Here is a 15,237-nt window from a genome sequence, read left to right on the forward strand (position 1 = left end):
GTTTAAACACATGGGAGGAAATTCAGGCACGTGTGCCGGGGGTGTGGTATGCTCACTAGATGTGCCCTACCTGGAATGACCTTGGGGAAGAAAGAGAGGACACCTGTTTCGCAGTTAAAGAGTCTGCATTGCAAATTAGCAACTGAACAGATTCCTGGGAGGTCTGTATTGCCTATATCCTCCAAACTTTTAGTTTAGGAAAACCAGGTCTGCTTCTTTGTGGCATGCGATAAAAGAAACCGTCAGCATGTCAGCTTTCTTTGTGTCTGACACCGGTACAGATCTGATTGTTCTATATAGCTCACTTCTAACAACTCGGAAATCCCGGATGGGAACTTTTGTTTTTTTCAGGAATGGATTATTCACTAGCTAACATACTTCCCCACTCTAAACCTAAGCGTACCACAGATCTTTTCTTAACAAACCTGTTTCACTTCGGAAGAAAGTAGTCCTAAGGCAGTGTCTGGTTCCAGGTTTATGTGTTTCATCCCAACCACACGGAATTTTTCTAGGTCTAGTTTTCGGAGGATCCTTGGAAAACTACGGCTCCAGGCACCAGGTTTGATCAGCAGCACTGTGCAAAGAATCTGGGCTCCTGTAACAAAGCACAGTAGTGAAACCCAAAGCCACTCCTAAAAACGGAGGTAAAACTTGCAGCAGTATTTGTTTACGAACCTGGACCCACATCTGTAGAAAAGAGTTATCTAAAAGCTGGCATGAAGTTCATAAAAATTTGAACAAAACAAGTCCATTAAAAACCCTGTGCATTTACGATTTTGGGGGGTTTGTTTTGGTTTGGTTTGGTGTTTGGTTTAAAAATATATCTAAAACAGTCTAGGCTAGATTTTTTTTTTTCTTTTTTTTTCAGGAAATCTACTCCGAGTCCAAAAAGTTTATGCTGCAGGTCTGTAGGATAAGACTCAATCCTTTATATTATATATGAATGTTTTAAGAGGGATAAAATATTCCCTTTTACATTTTTCATGTGAACTGTAGTGATTATGTGATATAATCCTTAAGGCAGCTATTAAATTCTTATTCCTCACAGTTTATCTCAGTGTTCTGTATCTTTCTGTTAGAGCTGTTTCGGAGAGGTGCGAACAAGTATGACAGGTCCCAATTAATGTTATAAACCTATTATGAATAGAATTGTGTTTACTAAAATTGAAATTTCAGCAAAAGCTCCTTGCTCCTGACAAAGCCCTCCCAGCAGAGCTGCCAGCCAGGTGCGGCACTTGGTGTGCTATGAGAAACAGAAAACAAAACAGACCAAGATAGTTTTGCTGTCTGATGATACAAAATGTATTAAAAGGCAGAAAATACATAAATATAATTTTTAAATGACAGCATTTTCAAATTATTAGTTTCGCAAATCTAAAGTACCTTATTACTAGGAATATAGTTAAGATTTTATCCTAATAACATCCTTTCAAATTTTACTGGAAGCTGTTGTGTCAGAACCAGTCACCCAGGACCCATTAACTGCTGGTGCCTAACCATGTCAATTAGCATGAAGCATGAGGTAACAGTACTGCAGACTGCTAAAACTGATCCATGATTACCTGTTTGTGTACATAAAACGTCATTTTATGTTTCCTGTACAGCCCACTACTAATTATACTCATGTCGATGCAACAAAGCATCAACAACGCTACATGAATTTTAATGCACACCGTTATTTTCAAATGGCAAGAAGCGTGTTCCTGATTCATAATAGAGAAATATGGGATCAAAAATAAAAAGGAAGATTACTGCCCCTCCCCACCCCACTCCCCCCATCGAAACTTAACCCCTATTGTGCAGGGAGCCATCCTAATAAAGATTTGCTATTTTCTTCACATCATTCTGGAACAGAAAGGTTTAAATGCCATAGCAACAGCCTGCAAGTGCTGAAGCAAGCTGTTCGGATCCACTCAGCTGCTCACATGCAGCATGGCAATCTCGACTGTATACCATTACATAAGTGTTCATTGTCCTGAAGATGTTTTACTTGCCATCTGCTATGTTTCTGGGCAAACATTCTCATTCTTGTGGTATGTGAATCACTACATGCTGCATATTTACATACTTTAGACACCTCAAGAGGGATTTGTCTTATGTCACTTTGCCATCTTGGTTTGGTCAAAGACAAGTATTAAAAACAGGTGGGACACCTTGCCACCTAGAGTAGGTTTTCTCTCCTTGGTAATTATGTGACAACAGCTAGAGAAAATACCACTGTCTATCAGTGAAACAGTCTATTGACCGTGATTTACCAGAGGTGCCTGTTTGGCAGCCCTCAAACATTCCTGGTTTTCATCTCCAGCTCTGGCCTTTCCAGTTTTGCCCAAGATTGCCTGGTATGTGTTATGCTTTTCTGCTTTGTAATATTTTTAGATCCCTTCCTCATGGCAAATGATTTTTTCCCTCAAAAATGATTACATAGTTTTGATTTCATAGTGTAACTGTGAAAAATACTGTTTACTTTATATATTATTTATATACAATAATATGTGTGAGGCTTAAAATAAGTGTAAACTCTAGAGAAGCAAATACCAGATTTCCTGGCATGCTTAGAAAAGAGTGCATATCACTGCCTGTATTCAAGCCTAAGGAAAAAGTTAGTATAATACTTTTGCTTATTTTTGGCTGGTACATCTAGTAGTTAGTTCCACAAAGTTCTTATCAAACCACATTTTTCCATTTACTCTTCTCTCACCTGTTTGCAAGTAGGTAAACAGTGATTCTGCAGGGCATCTCTGGATCTCTTCCACTAAATAAGCAAAGCAGACAGATTTGAGTAAGCAGGATGCATGTTCTGGGACAGTAATTTGAGAATCTTGCCATCATCTCTACATAATGCAGCCAGCATTGCTATGACACACTTATTTTGAAGTGTTATATTGGGACATGCGTGGCTTGATCTCAGACATTCAGATGTATCGGGACACATATGTATGGGAGATGTCCTACTTACCACTTCTCCTGTAAGATCAACAGCATATGCTGAAAAGGACTGCAAGTACTAAATCATGATTCTTGATTCCTACCTTTTCTGTGTATTTCAGGCAGTGGCTAACGGTGGTTTAAGCTACCTTTGTGCTCCCACTATTTCACAGTCAAGTTAGAAGCTGTCTTGTATAAGTCCCAGAAGCTCAGGTGTTTTGTTTAACGTCCTCTCCAGTGCCCTTAGAAGCAAAATCGGGTTGTGTATTCTGACTACACACCTACTGAGCCCAGATATGTTGTTCAGTCCTTTCCTCAGCTCTGCTGATAGAACCTCACTGACATTCCCCAAGCAGCCAGGAATGACCACTTCAGTGGCTCTTTATAAAAGCAGAGCAGTATAAAAGGAGTCTGGTGAGTCAGAACTTATGACAAAAGCCTATATAAAAATGTTTCCTTCAGTCTAATGTAAAATCTGAAGTGATCTGGAGAGGTGAGGAAAATTTAAGGCACTTCAAGGCACATGTGAACTGAGAAGTTATCTAGGACTGGGGTGCAATCAGGAGAAGCTTGCATCAGACTGATAAAGGATTTCCTTTTCCAGTGATTGGCAAGTTTAACCAGCGTGACATGCAAGGTAGATAACAGAAAACTAAAATCTGTTAATCAAAATGAGATCACCATTCTTTTGTATTTTTTACTGTCTGAAATCCACGTAATTCTGTTTCCCGGGTCAATGTATCTGGAAGGTACCTAGCCAAAGTGTCCTTTTCTTTTAATGAAACCTTTTTCTCTTTCCACATGTCTGTATTTTATTTTGCTGGAGTAATAAGAGTATATAGAGGGTGGAACTAGTTCCAAGATCCTTGTCTCATGACTTTTTAGCTCACATCCTCACAGTACCACTTTTTTTTGTAAGTATTGGGGTTAATTGAAAGAACTACTAGGATCTGAGAGTTCCATGGTGACTTGGGTAGTACTGTAAATGACAGAGTCCCCGTCTGAGACTTAGGAAATGTGCATTCTGCTCTAATTTCTGTCACCCACTTGTCAGGCAGTGCTGATCAACACATTTCACCTCTCTACGCTTCAATAATCCCTCTGTAAAACATAATTAAACTCATCTTGAGATAGACATCTGAAAAGGGCTACTAAAGAGCTGACATTAACTACTCCTCTAGCCTACATTTCCACACCAGTCCTAGAGAGGTCATCCAGGCATGCCCAGAAGGACTGTGTAGAAGAAAGGCAATACTATCACCTTCCCTGAGTACCAGGTGGACCTATCTGGACTTTTCTTCCTAATTGCCTGGGATTATGATGCCTAACCAAAGGTTTACTAATCCCATTTTCATGACTCTGACAGAGGACACAGAGTTACAGTTTTCTTCAATCTATTTTAAGAGTATGAAATTATTTGTTTTTATCCAAGAGGCAATTGATGCATACTTCTGGTCTTACCGTCAGCCCTGGACCTCTTGCCAGGTGGTGGCAGGTATTTCATAGCAGGGCGGTGTTCTGCATCTGGAAAAGGAAGGAGATGTATTTTTATGGATTCACAGATGGGGGACCTTCACTGTTTTGGGGTGTGTGTGTGTGTGACAAAGGTGATTTTATTTAGCAGGGGAAATGGCAGATGTTTTACCACTTGCAAAATACTGAAGAGCTGTTCTCTAGCACCAAGACCCCTCCATTCCTCCCACAACAACAAAAGCGGAGGAAAAAGGTAACAACCTTATAAAAGAGATAGTGAAGGATGCTGAAGTCATGCTTCAGCTATGCTCCTTTGTTCTGGACAATGGCTTTGGTGGGAAAGGCTGGCACTGTGATTACAACCTCCCTCAATAAACTGATCTCTCAGTTCTGCTTTCCTCTTATCCTGCTTTTTGGTCTCAAGAGAACTTGAATGAAGGGCAGCAATGCATAAATTCTTATAGTTTTATACACTAACTTGGGATGTCTGGTGCCTTCTTTTTTGAAGGCCTCCTCTTCTTGGTCTCCAATCTCACATAAAACACCCACATAGTTCACTGTCAAATCTAATATTTTGTGAGTATCTTTTTCCCAACACCATCACATTTTCTTCTTTCTGTTCCGTAAAGCCAATTTGTTACTCCGCACTACATAAGCACTGCGTTTTTGACACAAGCATCTAAGTTTGTGTTGACAACAAAGGACCTTTCTTCTCTGTGAAAAGATAGGGGAACAGCTATAAATTACAAAGCATGAATGCACTTATGGAACTGCGTCACTCCTCAGTTGATACACAGTGTTACCACAGCCTTGATTTATCTCTGCGTCTGAATAATCAGAACTTGTCAGGCTCAGAACTGTTTAGGTTTAGGTGTGAGGAGTCAGGCTTCCCCAAGAATGGAGGTGATATGCCAATATATTTCACATTAGAAGAAAACAGTGGGAGCTCATAGTCTGCTGCTCCATAACATCCAATATCAGTAACACCATAGTCTGCACAGTGATTTAGTTTAAAGAGGCGTGGCTATACATTTCTTGCTACAGGAGGAAACCAGCAGGTTTACTGTGCTGAAAGATCAATGCTAGCATATATCGCTGAAGACTGAGAAGCTTTTGACAGCAAAGGTCTCCATTCCTCATGAACTCTTCATTCTCGTCTAGGATAAAAAGAAATTCTCAAGAAACCTGGTTTCCTCAACTCTTGCAGATTGGTAGTACCTTTGTTTCCCTGAGTAGAGGAACAAGGTTGGGGCATCTAGCCTCAACAAATTAGGCACAGCAATTAGGTGCCCACATTTAGGTGGGATAGAACTTGGTCTCTGTTTCCCAGTTTCTTCGGAGACAAAATGCATAGTGTTATTTACTGATCCTGCCAACTGCTGTAATATCTATTTAGTATTTATGGAGTACCTTGAGATCTTCAGAAAGGCATGAGGCCATGCATAGCCGCATTAAATTAATAGGCCAACTTGTAGATGACCTCAACTGGCTCCTGCTGATTTAATATCCCTCATCATTATTCAACCAAGCACAGAATTTAATACCAAATTATTATGTTTTTCAATGGCTGAGAAAACCCCATAGCAATGGATTCCTTTGTCCATGTTCAAAAAATTCCCAAACACCTTATACCTGAGGATGTTATAAACTTACCAGTAACAAAATCTGTCTCTGTGAAGAAGAGGATAGCTTGTCTGAACGTCACCTCTGGGGTCATGGCCATTATTGTCTGTAGCTGACTGCCACTTTCGCTTGGCTTCTCCCTGCACTGCGTTAATCTCTCCAATGCATCTGCAAGAACTTTGAAGGCATTGATCCGCCGTAATGCACACACAAGGACTGGGTTTGACATTAGTATATCAAGGCTTCTTTGCCAGTAAGTATCTCCAACCTCAAAAGGGGTTATTTCTCTGGCCTGACGTCGAGTGAGATGGGGCAACCACTTGAGACCTAGGAGCTCAAATCCCAAATCGGGTCCTTCTGAAAGTCAAGAGAAAGGTGTTTAGCATCAGTTGACAGCATGTGTTTCATAGAAGCTGTGCTTTCTTTTGGAGACAAGTGTTCTAAATTCACATTGATTTTTTTACTAGACACCAAGTTCCAAAACTGCTTTGGCTTTGCCCCCTGTTGCATCCAAAATGGACTGTAATGCAGATATAGAAATACACTGGGAAAAACCACAAGATGCAAATGCTAGGAAATTACATTACAGTGAAAACAAAAAATGGGCTATCTGGGAAATCAACAGGGAGCCACAGAGAATAAGTACCATGATTTGATTAGAGAACACAGCTAATGGAGAAGAGTTGAAAGGGAAACACTGAGAATACACTGATAACAACATGGTTAGGCACAGTATAATCCATAATTATAGATCCTTTACCACCACTCATAACATTCCATTTTAAACTATATGCATTATAGTAATAAGCTACAATTTAATGCTGACTTGTCTTTAAAGCAGTTTAAATGTTGTTGTGTTTGTAAAGTAGTCTTACTTCCAATGTAGGAAGATATTTAGGGACTTAATCCATGAATGTTTGTTGCTGTAAGTTTCTGTCAGCTAGAATCTCCTCCTCACCTACCACGATACAGAACTTACTCCATAGCATTGTTTCAAGAGAGTAGGATATAACAGCATAAAACAGGGTTCCAGACTTCTGCCCTTTGTTAGTACCCTTCCTGTATTACACTTCAAATAAATCTATCACCAAATTATATAAAATCATCATCCTGATTAGCACTTGACAGCACTCCTCATGCATTTGTAAACATTTAGTGCGGGGGATTGTCATTATCCCTCCTGTGCCCATGAGGAAACAAAGTGTGAAGCAGTGAAGAGTCTTGCTTCTGATCGCAAACAACGTCGTGGACAGAACAGAGTTTGTGACTTCTGGATTCCTGTGGCTGTGCCCCAGTTACACAGCTGCTTTATCTCCCAGTACTTAGGGAGAAACAATGCTCTGGATTACATAAAAGGCTTAGTAAGCCTAAGCACATCTTTGAACTAATTTGACACTCTCTGAAGAAAATTATGCCCACCTGAGCTGTCTGCAATATGAAAAGTGGCCTGACTCATGACTAACTAGCCACGATAAATTCTTCAGTTCTTTAGGCAGGTAAACAAAGAAACCTGTCCTCCTTCCTGAGACCGCTTTCACCACATTTTTCATAATGTTCCTGCTATGATAAAAATAGCTAGACAGGATAAACTTTCCTGACCAACTTTTACAGCCTTCCCCAAGAGCTGGGATCACCTGCACTCCAAGACTGATTATTGGACCCAGGAAGAAGGATCTGGTGAAGGAGCTCTCCGGCACTCTTCACAGCGTCCATTCCAACCACTGTCAGCATGACAACTTGCTCCATTTCAGGATCAGAAGCATATGTTCGATTGCAGAAAAGATCCAGAGGAATGTTACGGGGCTCTGGCACAGCACTAAGGTTTCCTCCTACCCAGAGAGATCATCAAAACAGAACTAGTTACCCCATGAAAACAATTCTCAAGTCTTTTTTAGTGTGAAGGAATTGACTAATTCTCAACTGAGCAAAGGCCAGTGCCTTACTCCTCCTCACATGGCCAGAAAGAAACATGCATGAGGAGCAGTATCACAGCAAACCCTTACTAATTACTCACACTCCTTAACTGGAATTAATTTTTGCCACATAAAGAGACTCTATTCAGTGGTAATTTTGATATCCTTATTCACACCATTAAGCAGAGTTGATAGATCTATACCAAGATGATTTAAGGCATCAACTTCAGATTGATAACTAATGACTGACTTCACATTAAATTGATACTTCATTTAGCTTTCTCGGAGATTACATGGCATACAGTTGATGGCTAACTGGGGATTGTTATAATACCACGCATATATCCATGGTCCTACTGGGAACAGTATAGTCTGCAGAACCCCAGCCCCTCAGAAATATATGTTTGATTCCATACTGTTTCACTACATTATTATTTAAGCAATTGTATAGATTAACATGTATTTAGTTATTCCTACATCTTAACATTTTAGAATGCTAGAAAGTGGTGAATAACATGCATTTGATTATTATTTTTCCTTGTGACTTAGTGTGAATTTGGTTTGGAGAATAATATACTTCAGTTAAAATTCCTGATATCCAAAATTTAAAATAATTTAATTAGTTAAATAAAACTATATTAACCTGCTAAATACATAAGAAAACACTACCTGTAGTTAGTGAACTAAACATCTGATAACCATGACCTCCAAGTGTATAGAACTAACAGGTTGAAGACTCTCCTACCCATATGAGTCATAGATTTATAACAGAAAACACATTTACTTGCTTTTTCAAATCCTAACAACTTCCTACTTTGAATGAATGAGTTAATGAAGTGAATCCAACTGTATAAACTGAAGAACACCTGAGTAAAATGAAAGGAGAAAGTACCTTCTCTGCACCTATGTAAGAACTACAGCTGCCAACATTATCACTTTAGCAAATTCTACTTTTACACACTTAACCACCAATTTATCTCATTTTAATATTTTGACTTCTCTTGAAACTGTGGCAATAAATATGTATTGATTTAATATTAATCTTTCAATTATGGTAGGTTTAAGGCTTAACTGGTTATTATCATGTCACATTTAAATAATTTCTTTTTCCACATATTTTAAAATTTACATTAAAAAGGTATTTCCGTTTTGTTTTTCTATTGATTCTTCTGTTCATTACCCAGCAACAGAAGACATCCAGTGAGAGCTACTATGACTGATGGACAGCAGAACACTAAATGAGTTATTATAGACAAGCATATTCCTAATGTTCTGATTCAGGTAAATCCCCTAATAAGGTCGTCAGACCTTACCAAAGCCAGAACGATGCATTTCTCATAGCTTTGACCTACCCAGTGTGTGCAGCAAAGTCTCAGTGTAAGGAGCCACATGCAAACACACAGAGGGGTCCAGCCCAGCAGGGGCAGGCAGGCTGTTCTGCCCGTTGCCAAGGAGGCCTTGCTTTGCCAGTTCATTCATCAGTCCTGTGCACAGAACAAAAGAAAATGTGAGGAATACACAGCTCTGATGCAGTCTAACATGAAAACACCCTTCTTATCAAATGTTTTGATTCATCTGACCACAGTCACATTACAGAGACATTAATGTGGGTCAGGCTGAGCTTACCTAAGAGACATGAAACACAATTTAATCATCCCTTCTCTCCCAAATGATGTTCGCTTACAGCAGGGCAAGTAGCTGATGAAAACTGAGCTTTCTCCGAGACACCTCCGCATTGTGACCAGCACCCCAGTTCCTATTACCTTCTAACTTCTGCTGTGAACTGAAATGTGGAACAAATGCACAGCAGGTGCTACACAGCGCTTGAATTATAGTGTCTTAAATAAGTTGGTGTCCACAAAGAAGAGAAGTCACAAATCTTGAGCCCAGTGCTCAAGTCCAGGCCCTCAAGGTGCAAGGCCAGTGCCCTGCACCCTACGCAGCACCACACATCCACAGAGGTGTTGCTAGGATTACAGACTGGAACAGAAACATCATGTTCTGCTCATGTAACTCCCAGTCTGGAAAATACCTGATTCCATGCCACTTTTACAGACACAAAGTGCTTGAAATTAGCAGTCTTAGCCCTCCAAAAGGCTGGGCTATGCACAGGCAGTGCATTAAGCTACTGGCATACAGGACACCCCCACAATTGGTTCAGCCTTCTGTAATAATATTTCAGACCACAGTTTTATTACTTTGTATACATTTGATTGCTTTCTACCATACAAGCCTGTCAAAAATTTACTGTTGTGTAGCATGGGAAATGGACTATTTGCACTAGAGGCTGATGGCAAACCTCAGACATCAAACGTAGCACTGACAAGAGATTTGAGCTCATACCACGGACAATCACCTATCTGCTTTTCAAAATTCAGGTGGCATGAGTAACCAAAAAATGCGCCATCACTGCCACAGCAGCATTACCTGCTGTTTATTCAAACTCAGTGCACAGCAAAAAGTAAAGCTTGGGCAAAAATTTATGGTGTTTGATCCTCAAGACAGAGGTTCATTACCCAAAGACATCTATCTATCTGCTGTATTTCAAGAATGATTGCTGAACTTTTCCCTGTTTTGAAAACTCAACAGTGTTCAAGATGTTGAAGGAGTAATTGTTTTTCAGGGTATTGATTACAAATGCAAAACTTCTTAGTGTTGTATTTACTCTACTCAAATCCTAGTGCTATTTACAGTTCCCAGAGGCCAAACCAAAGCTTATGTGGCAAGAATGTCAGCTTCCCCTCTCCGGGGCTCTGGAACAGGGAATGGGGTATCTCTCTGGATCAGTTATGAGGCAGACACAGAACACATGGAAAGAGGCCTTTGCAAAATCTGTCTACAAACAAAGGAAAAAAGTCCACAAACGAGTTCTCTACAATGAGGGAAAATATTTTATTTTCTGGAATATCCTTTGTTCCAGTACCCACTTATATATTTCTAGTGGAAATTTCCCCATGCAAAACATGAACACTGTAAACAGCATCTGTGGCACTCTGTGAGAAAAGCAGCAGAAACTGTACTACTTTAATGAGCAACTTTCCTTGGGTCTACAGGCAGCAGGTGACACGGTGCTGTAATTAGTCTGCCATGATTAATCCACTGTGTCTGTATGTGTTTTCAGAACATTCTGTGATAGTCTCAGGAGAAAAAGCAGAGGACTTTTTGAATTATCATTTTTTTTCTAAACCTCTAAATGTTCTTTTCTATTGTGGATAGATTAAAGGAAGCAGTCGGGCAGTGGATGAATGTCTCCACCATGAGCTATTTGTGGTGGTGTTAATGGAGGGGTCAGCAGCAGTGACCCTCTTCTCTCAGCAGGGGTGTCTGAAGGGGAGGTTGCAGCAAAACAGATGCAGGAATGGACTCTCCTGCTGCAGGCAACATTCCCGCTGTCAGAGCAGGAAGAAGCAGGCAGAGCAGGTTCTTTGTTCCGCACTGATCACTGCTGTTGCCTGTGATCTTCCCCACTTGAGACCAATTTCAGCTCATCCTTAAGAAAACCAAATAATGCTTTTCCCGAACTGGAGCCTCAGACAGATACTGATTCAAGTAAGAAGATTTGGGGCAGCAACTTATCTGGTTTTTAGCAGTCCCTACATGTAAAACAAGTTACGGTTCAGATGCTTGGAAGTCACAAGCCTGCAGAACTCAGGGCTGAGGTTGACAGGATCAGATGCTATCCTCAGGCTCAGTGGCACATACGTGTTTTTGCCAATCTACCTCTCTGTGCAGTGAGAATACTGAAGAGGAGGTTATTGCCCATTATGGAGGTGTACAGTGGGAAGCCAAGAGACAATGCCCACAAATTCAAATAGAGGAGATTCCAACTTGACATAAAGGAAAAACAATTCCCCCTAAGGATGGTCAAACATTGGAACAAAGGCCCAGAGAGGTGGGGTTATCTCTGTCATTGCAGATTTTCAAGACCTGACTGAAAAAAAGTCCTGAGCATCCTGATCTAAATTCATTGAGCAGGATGTTGGATGAGAAACCACTGAGGTCCCTTCCAACATGAATTACTCTATGATTCTAAGTTCAAGAGGACTTCAGTGCTAAAGATCAAACAACTGACAAAGATCAATCTGCTCTGTTGGATTCACACTAGTGGCTAATTTATGTGTTGGTCTGGAGATACAGATGGCAAAACTATCAGGCCCTGATATTGTCCATAAATATTCCCTGCAATGTAACAGGTATGGTTAGACTGTTGAAGTTTAGCTCACACGCACTGAAATGCAAACCTTCTTTTCCAAGGTTGTTGAGCAGTGAAAGCATTACCTTTTACCAATGCAGGAATGTGATGACTAGCATTCTCCTTTCTTAGCAACAGAACGAGACAGTGCATGCGTGGTTCAGTAGAGAAATCTCCTGTTGCAGAACTATCAGGTGAACTTGGAGTCTTGCTAGGGCAAAATACAGCAATCTGAAATAATGAGAGACAGATTAGACTACTAAATCCAGATGTAATCACTATAGGGATCAAGCAAATATTTAAGTTACAATGACATAACAAGATACAGCTCACCAGCTGAGCCACAGTAACTTCCAATAACTGGGTTTTCATGCATTATCTATTCATGAGACAGAGAAACTTAATTTAAACCTCAGGGGAGAGGATTAACATAAAAATGTTCTTCCCTGCAACTGGGCTGGACTAAAACAACAACTCAGCTGATATGTGGTACCACCATAGGTTACTCATGAAAAAATGATCTTAGAGTCCCAAATGAAGGGATGATTTTTCAGAAACATTTAGCACTAAACAGCACATTGAAGCAATAATGCTGCTATTACCTTCTTCAACGGCCATTTAGGATCATGCTTCAAATATTTGGCTATTTGGGCTGTAGCATTTCATAAATAAGTTATGTTTATTCTACAAAATATTATGGGCAGCAAAAGTGTTATTCCTCAGGCCTGATCCCAGAACAAGCAGAAAAGAGGGGCTTTATACACAGTTTAATTTGCAAAATGATGCATTTCCCAACTGACATAGCAAACAACCCTAAGCATGATAATTTAAAGGAAGGGGTCCACTCCTTTGTAAGAGAAAGCATCATATGATTCCTGGGTGATTTATCATGTAAGAAGTGCAGAACTGGACTTCTTGCATATGTTAAGTTTGACTGAAACCTTGCCTTTATGATTATTGCCGTTTCCTTAGGCTGACTTGTCAAAATGCCAGCTGCACTCTAACTCAAATCTATCATCATGTCAGACAAAGCTTCAGAGAAGACAAAAAAAAAAAAAGTTATTTTTGACAACAGGAAGGCTCTTTTTGCAACCCATCTGGAATATACTAAACTAGGGGACTTTTTGCTGAAAGGCCATAAGCGGTCCCAGAGAGAATGCGAAGTACATAATCAAACATCAGTCTGTCAGATGAAGACTCTACTCCTGAATACACATTTGCAGATCAGAAATTGATATTTTGGTTTATAAGGCTATTGCCTGCTCTTGCTTATTTTGAGATCAATGGTAAAATTAATGTTTGCGTTAGTAGGAGGTGGCCTGATTATGAATTTACACTTCTGTTATCAGTAAGAGGCTGAGGCCTGGTGGGATTTTCCTACTAAAGGAAAAAACAGCAGTGAAGGTAACCAGAGTACCACTGACAGAAATACAGCTAGTAAAGAGAGCATGGGCTCACACATCCATAAGCTCAGAGCATAAGTAGTTTCAGAACACCTGGTAACCCAAGGTATACAACTTGGGTGTGTTCTGTCCAGTACCTGACTTGTTGTCATGCTCAGCACAATGGCTTGCTTAGGTGAAAGCTGCAGCTGTCTGATTCCTTGCAGAACAAAGCCCCGATGGGTACAGACCGAAAGCACATTACAGTATGCATGAGGAGATACCACAGGTGACACCATCAGAAAGATGTCCCCTAGATCAAAAAGAGGTAAGAAAAGCAGCATATTATTTCCACAGAAGCTGTGGTATCAATACAAGGTAACTCTTACAGTGGTTAGTTCCAACTCGAAGTGTATCCCAAATGGTGACACTGTATTTTACGCTTTATTTGCTCTAAGTCGTAATGATTGCTACTGGAGGCCAACCTAGAATGGAAAAGCTTATGGCATCATCGGTAATATCTTTATGAATCATCTACTCCAGATAGTCTGTCTCATCAGGTCTATCTAACTAGTTATGAGCTACTCATCTATCTTTGAGGTATCTGTGCTCTCAGTTCACGCACTAGCTGTGCGTCAGCCCCTGCCAGGCTGTGTTTGAGCCGTTACCCTTACGGCTGGCAATCTGACAGCAGCCATTTCCCTCAAGGACTAAAGACCTGATAAGCCTGGCCACACTGAGAGTAACTAAATAAGGTCAGCAAGACCAACTGGCAATTTGTCCACTATAAAGTGCATGAAGCAACCCCAACCATTCCTCTCTGCTGTTATTGGTGGTCCTTCTCTGTAGCTAGCTTCTACAGTCTTGTTCAGCACTACCTTCTGCTTCCTCTTGCCCCTTCTTTACTCCCATCTTTAACCTTCATCTCAGAGCTTGCTTTGAGGCATGGGCTCCTGAATCTTTGGACTAGCCTGTGATCATGACCTCACCTCCCTCTTTGGTTTGGTACCATCTGTGGCTTCACAGGTTCCTGTCCTTGGCTCTCATGACAGTGGTATCAGCCTGCTCTCTCCTACCTGACTCTCATCCACTAGGTTTGGCTGCTCGTGCTCTCCCTGTATCACTCAACCCCATAGATGGTGCTGTAGAAGCAACTGGAATTTACATTGGGTTAGAACCTTCAGTTTTTAGACTTGTGTTCTCTAAGCTGAACCCCGAGCTCACTGCCAACAAGGTAGCAACACATGCTATGAGCAAGATCAGGAGAAAGAGCTTGCAAGACCCCCTGAGCAGTTTCTAAGCCCCATCTTTGGTACTATAGGACAAACTCAAGACTTTTCCCTAAAGCCTCTGATCTACCTGAGGTCTTTGCTTTGTTCTAATTTTACCTTGGGTCTCTGCTTTTACCATTTTCTTCATTATTACACCATCCTAGTCCTAATATAGCCTTTTTTTGGTACACAATATACATTCAGATCTCCATTACCTGACAAGAGTAAGCTCTGAAGACAAATCCTCAGTCTCATTTCTATGTGGGTTTTGTCTACACTGTCCTGTTAATTTATCTTAACTCTAACCAAATGATATAATGGGGTTGGAACTATCTTAGTCTCTGTGCCCCAATTACACTTGGTTTTGGGGGTAGGACTAGCAGCTGTTAATGCTTCTTTTGGTTCTAAACTTTCCAATATGGATATCTGTCCCCAGAAGAATCTGACCAAGGCTCAGC

General features: G+C 40.6%; 1 protein-coding gene across 1 annotated transcript in view; it reads right to left on the minus strand.

The window, feature by feature from the left end:
• DNAAF8 (dynein axonemal assembly factor 8) overlaps window positions 1-15,237 on the minus strand; it is a 94,470-nt gene that overhangs the window by 23,044 nt on the left and 56,189 nt on the right. Inside the window, exons 20-27 of the mRNA XM_074919564.1 lie at window positions 13,667-13,821; window positions 12,213-12,357; window positions 9,287-9,418; window positions 7,656-7,850; window positions 6,052-6,378; window positions 4,387-4,449; window positions 2,699-2,752; window positions 426-595 (exon numbers count right to left, since the gene is read on the minus strand). Of these exons, the coding sequence (XP_074775665.1) occupies window positions 426-595; window positions 2,699-2,752; window positions 4,387-4,449; window positions 6,052-6,378; window positions 7,656-7,850; window positions 9,287-9,418; window positions 12,213-12,357; window positions 13,667-13,821 (1,241 nt within the window). The remainder of the gene's footprint in view (window positions 1-425; window positions 596-2,698; window positions 2,753-4,386; window positions 4,450-6,051; window positions 6,379-7,655; window positions 7,851-9,286; window positions 9,419-12,212; window positions 12,358-13,666; window positions 13,822-15,237) is intronic.

This window comes from Athene noctua, chromosome 15 (genome assembly GCF_965140245.1).
Source record: "Athene noctua chromosome 15, bAthNoc1.hap1.1, whole genome shotgun sequence".
In the NCBI taxonomy this organism is placed as follows: domain Eukaryota; kingdom Metazoa; phylum Chordata; class Aves; order Strigiformes; family Strigidae; genus Athene; species Athene noctua.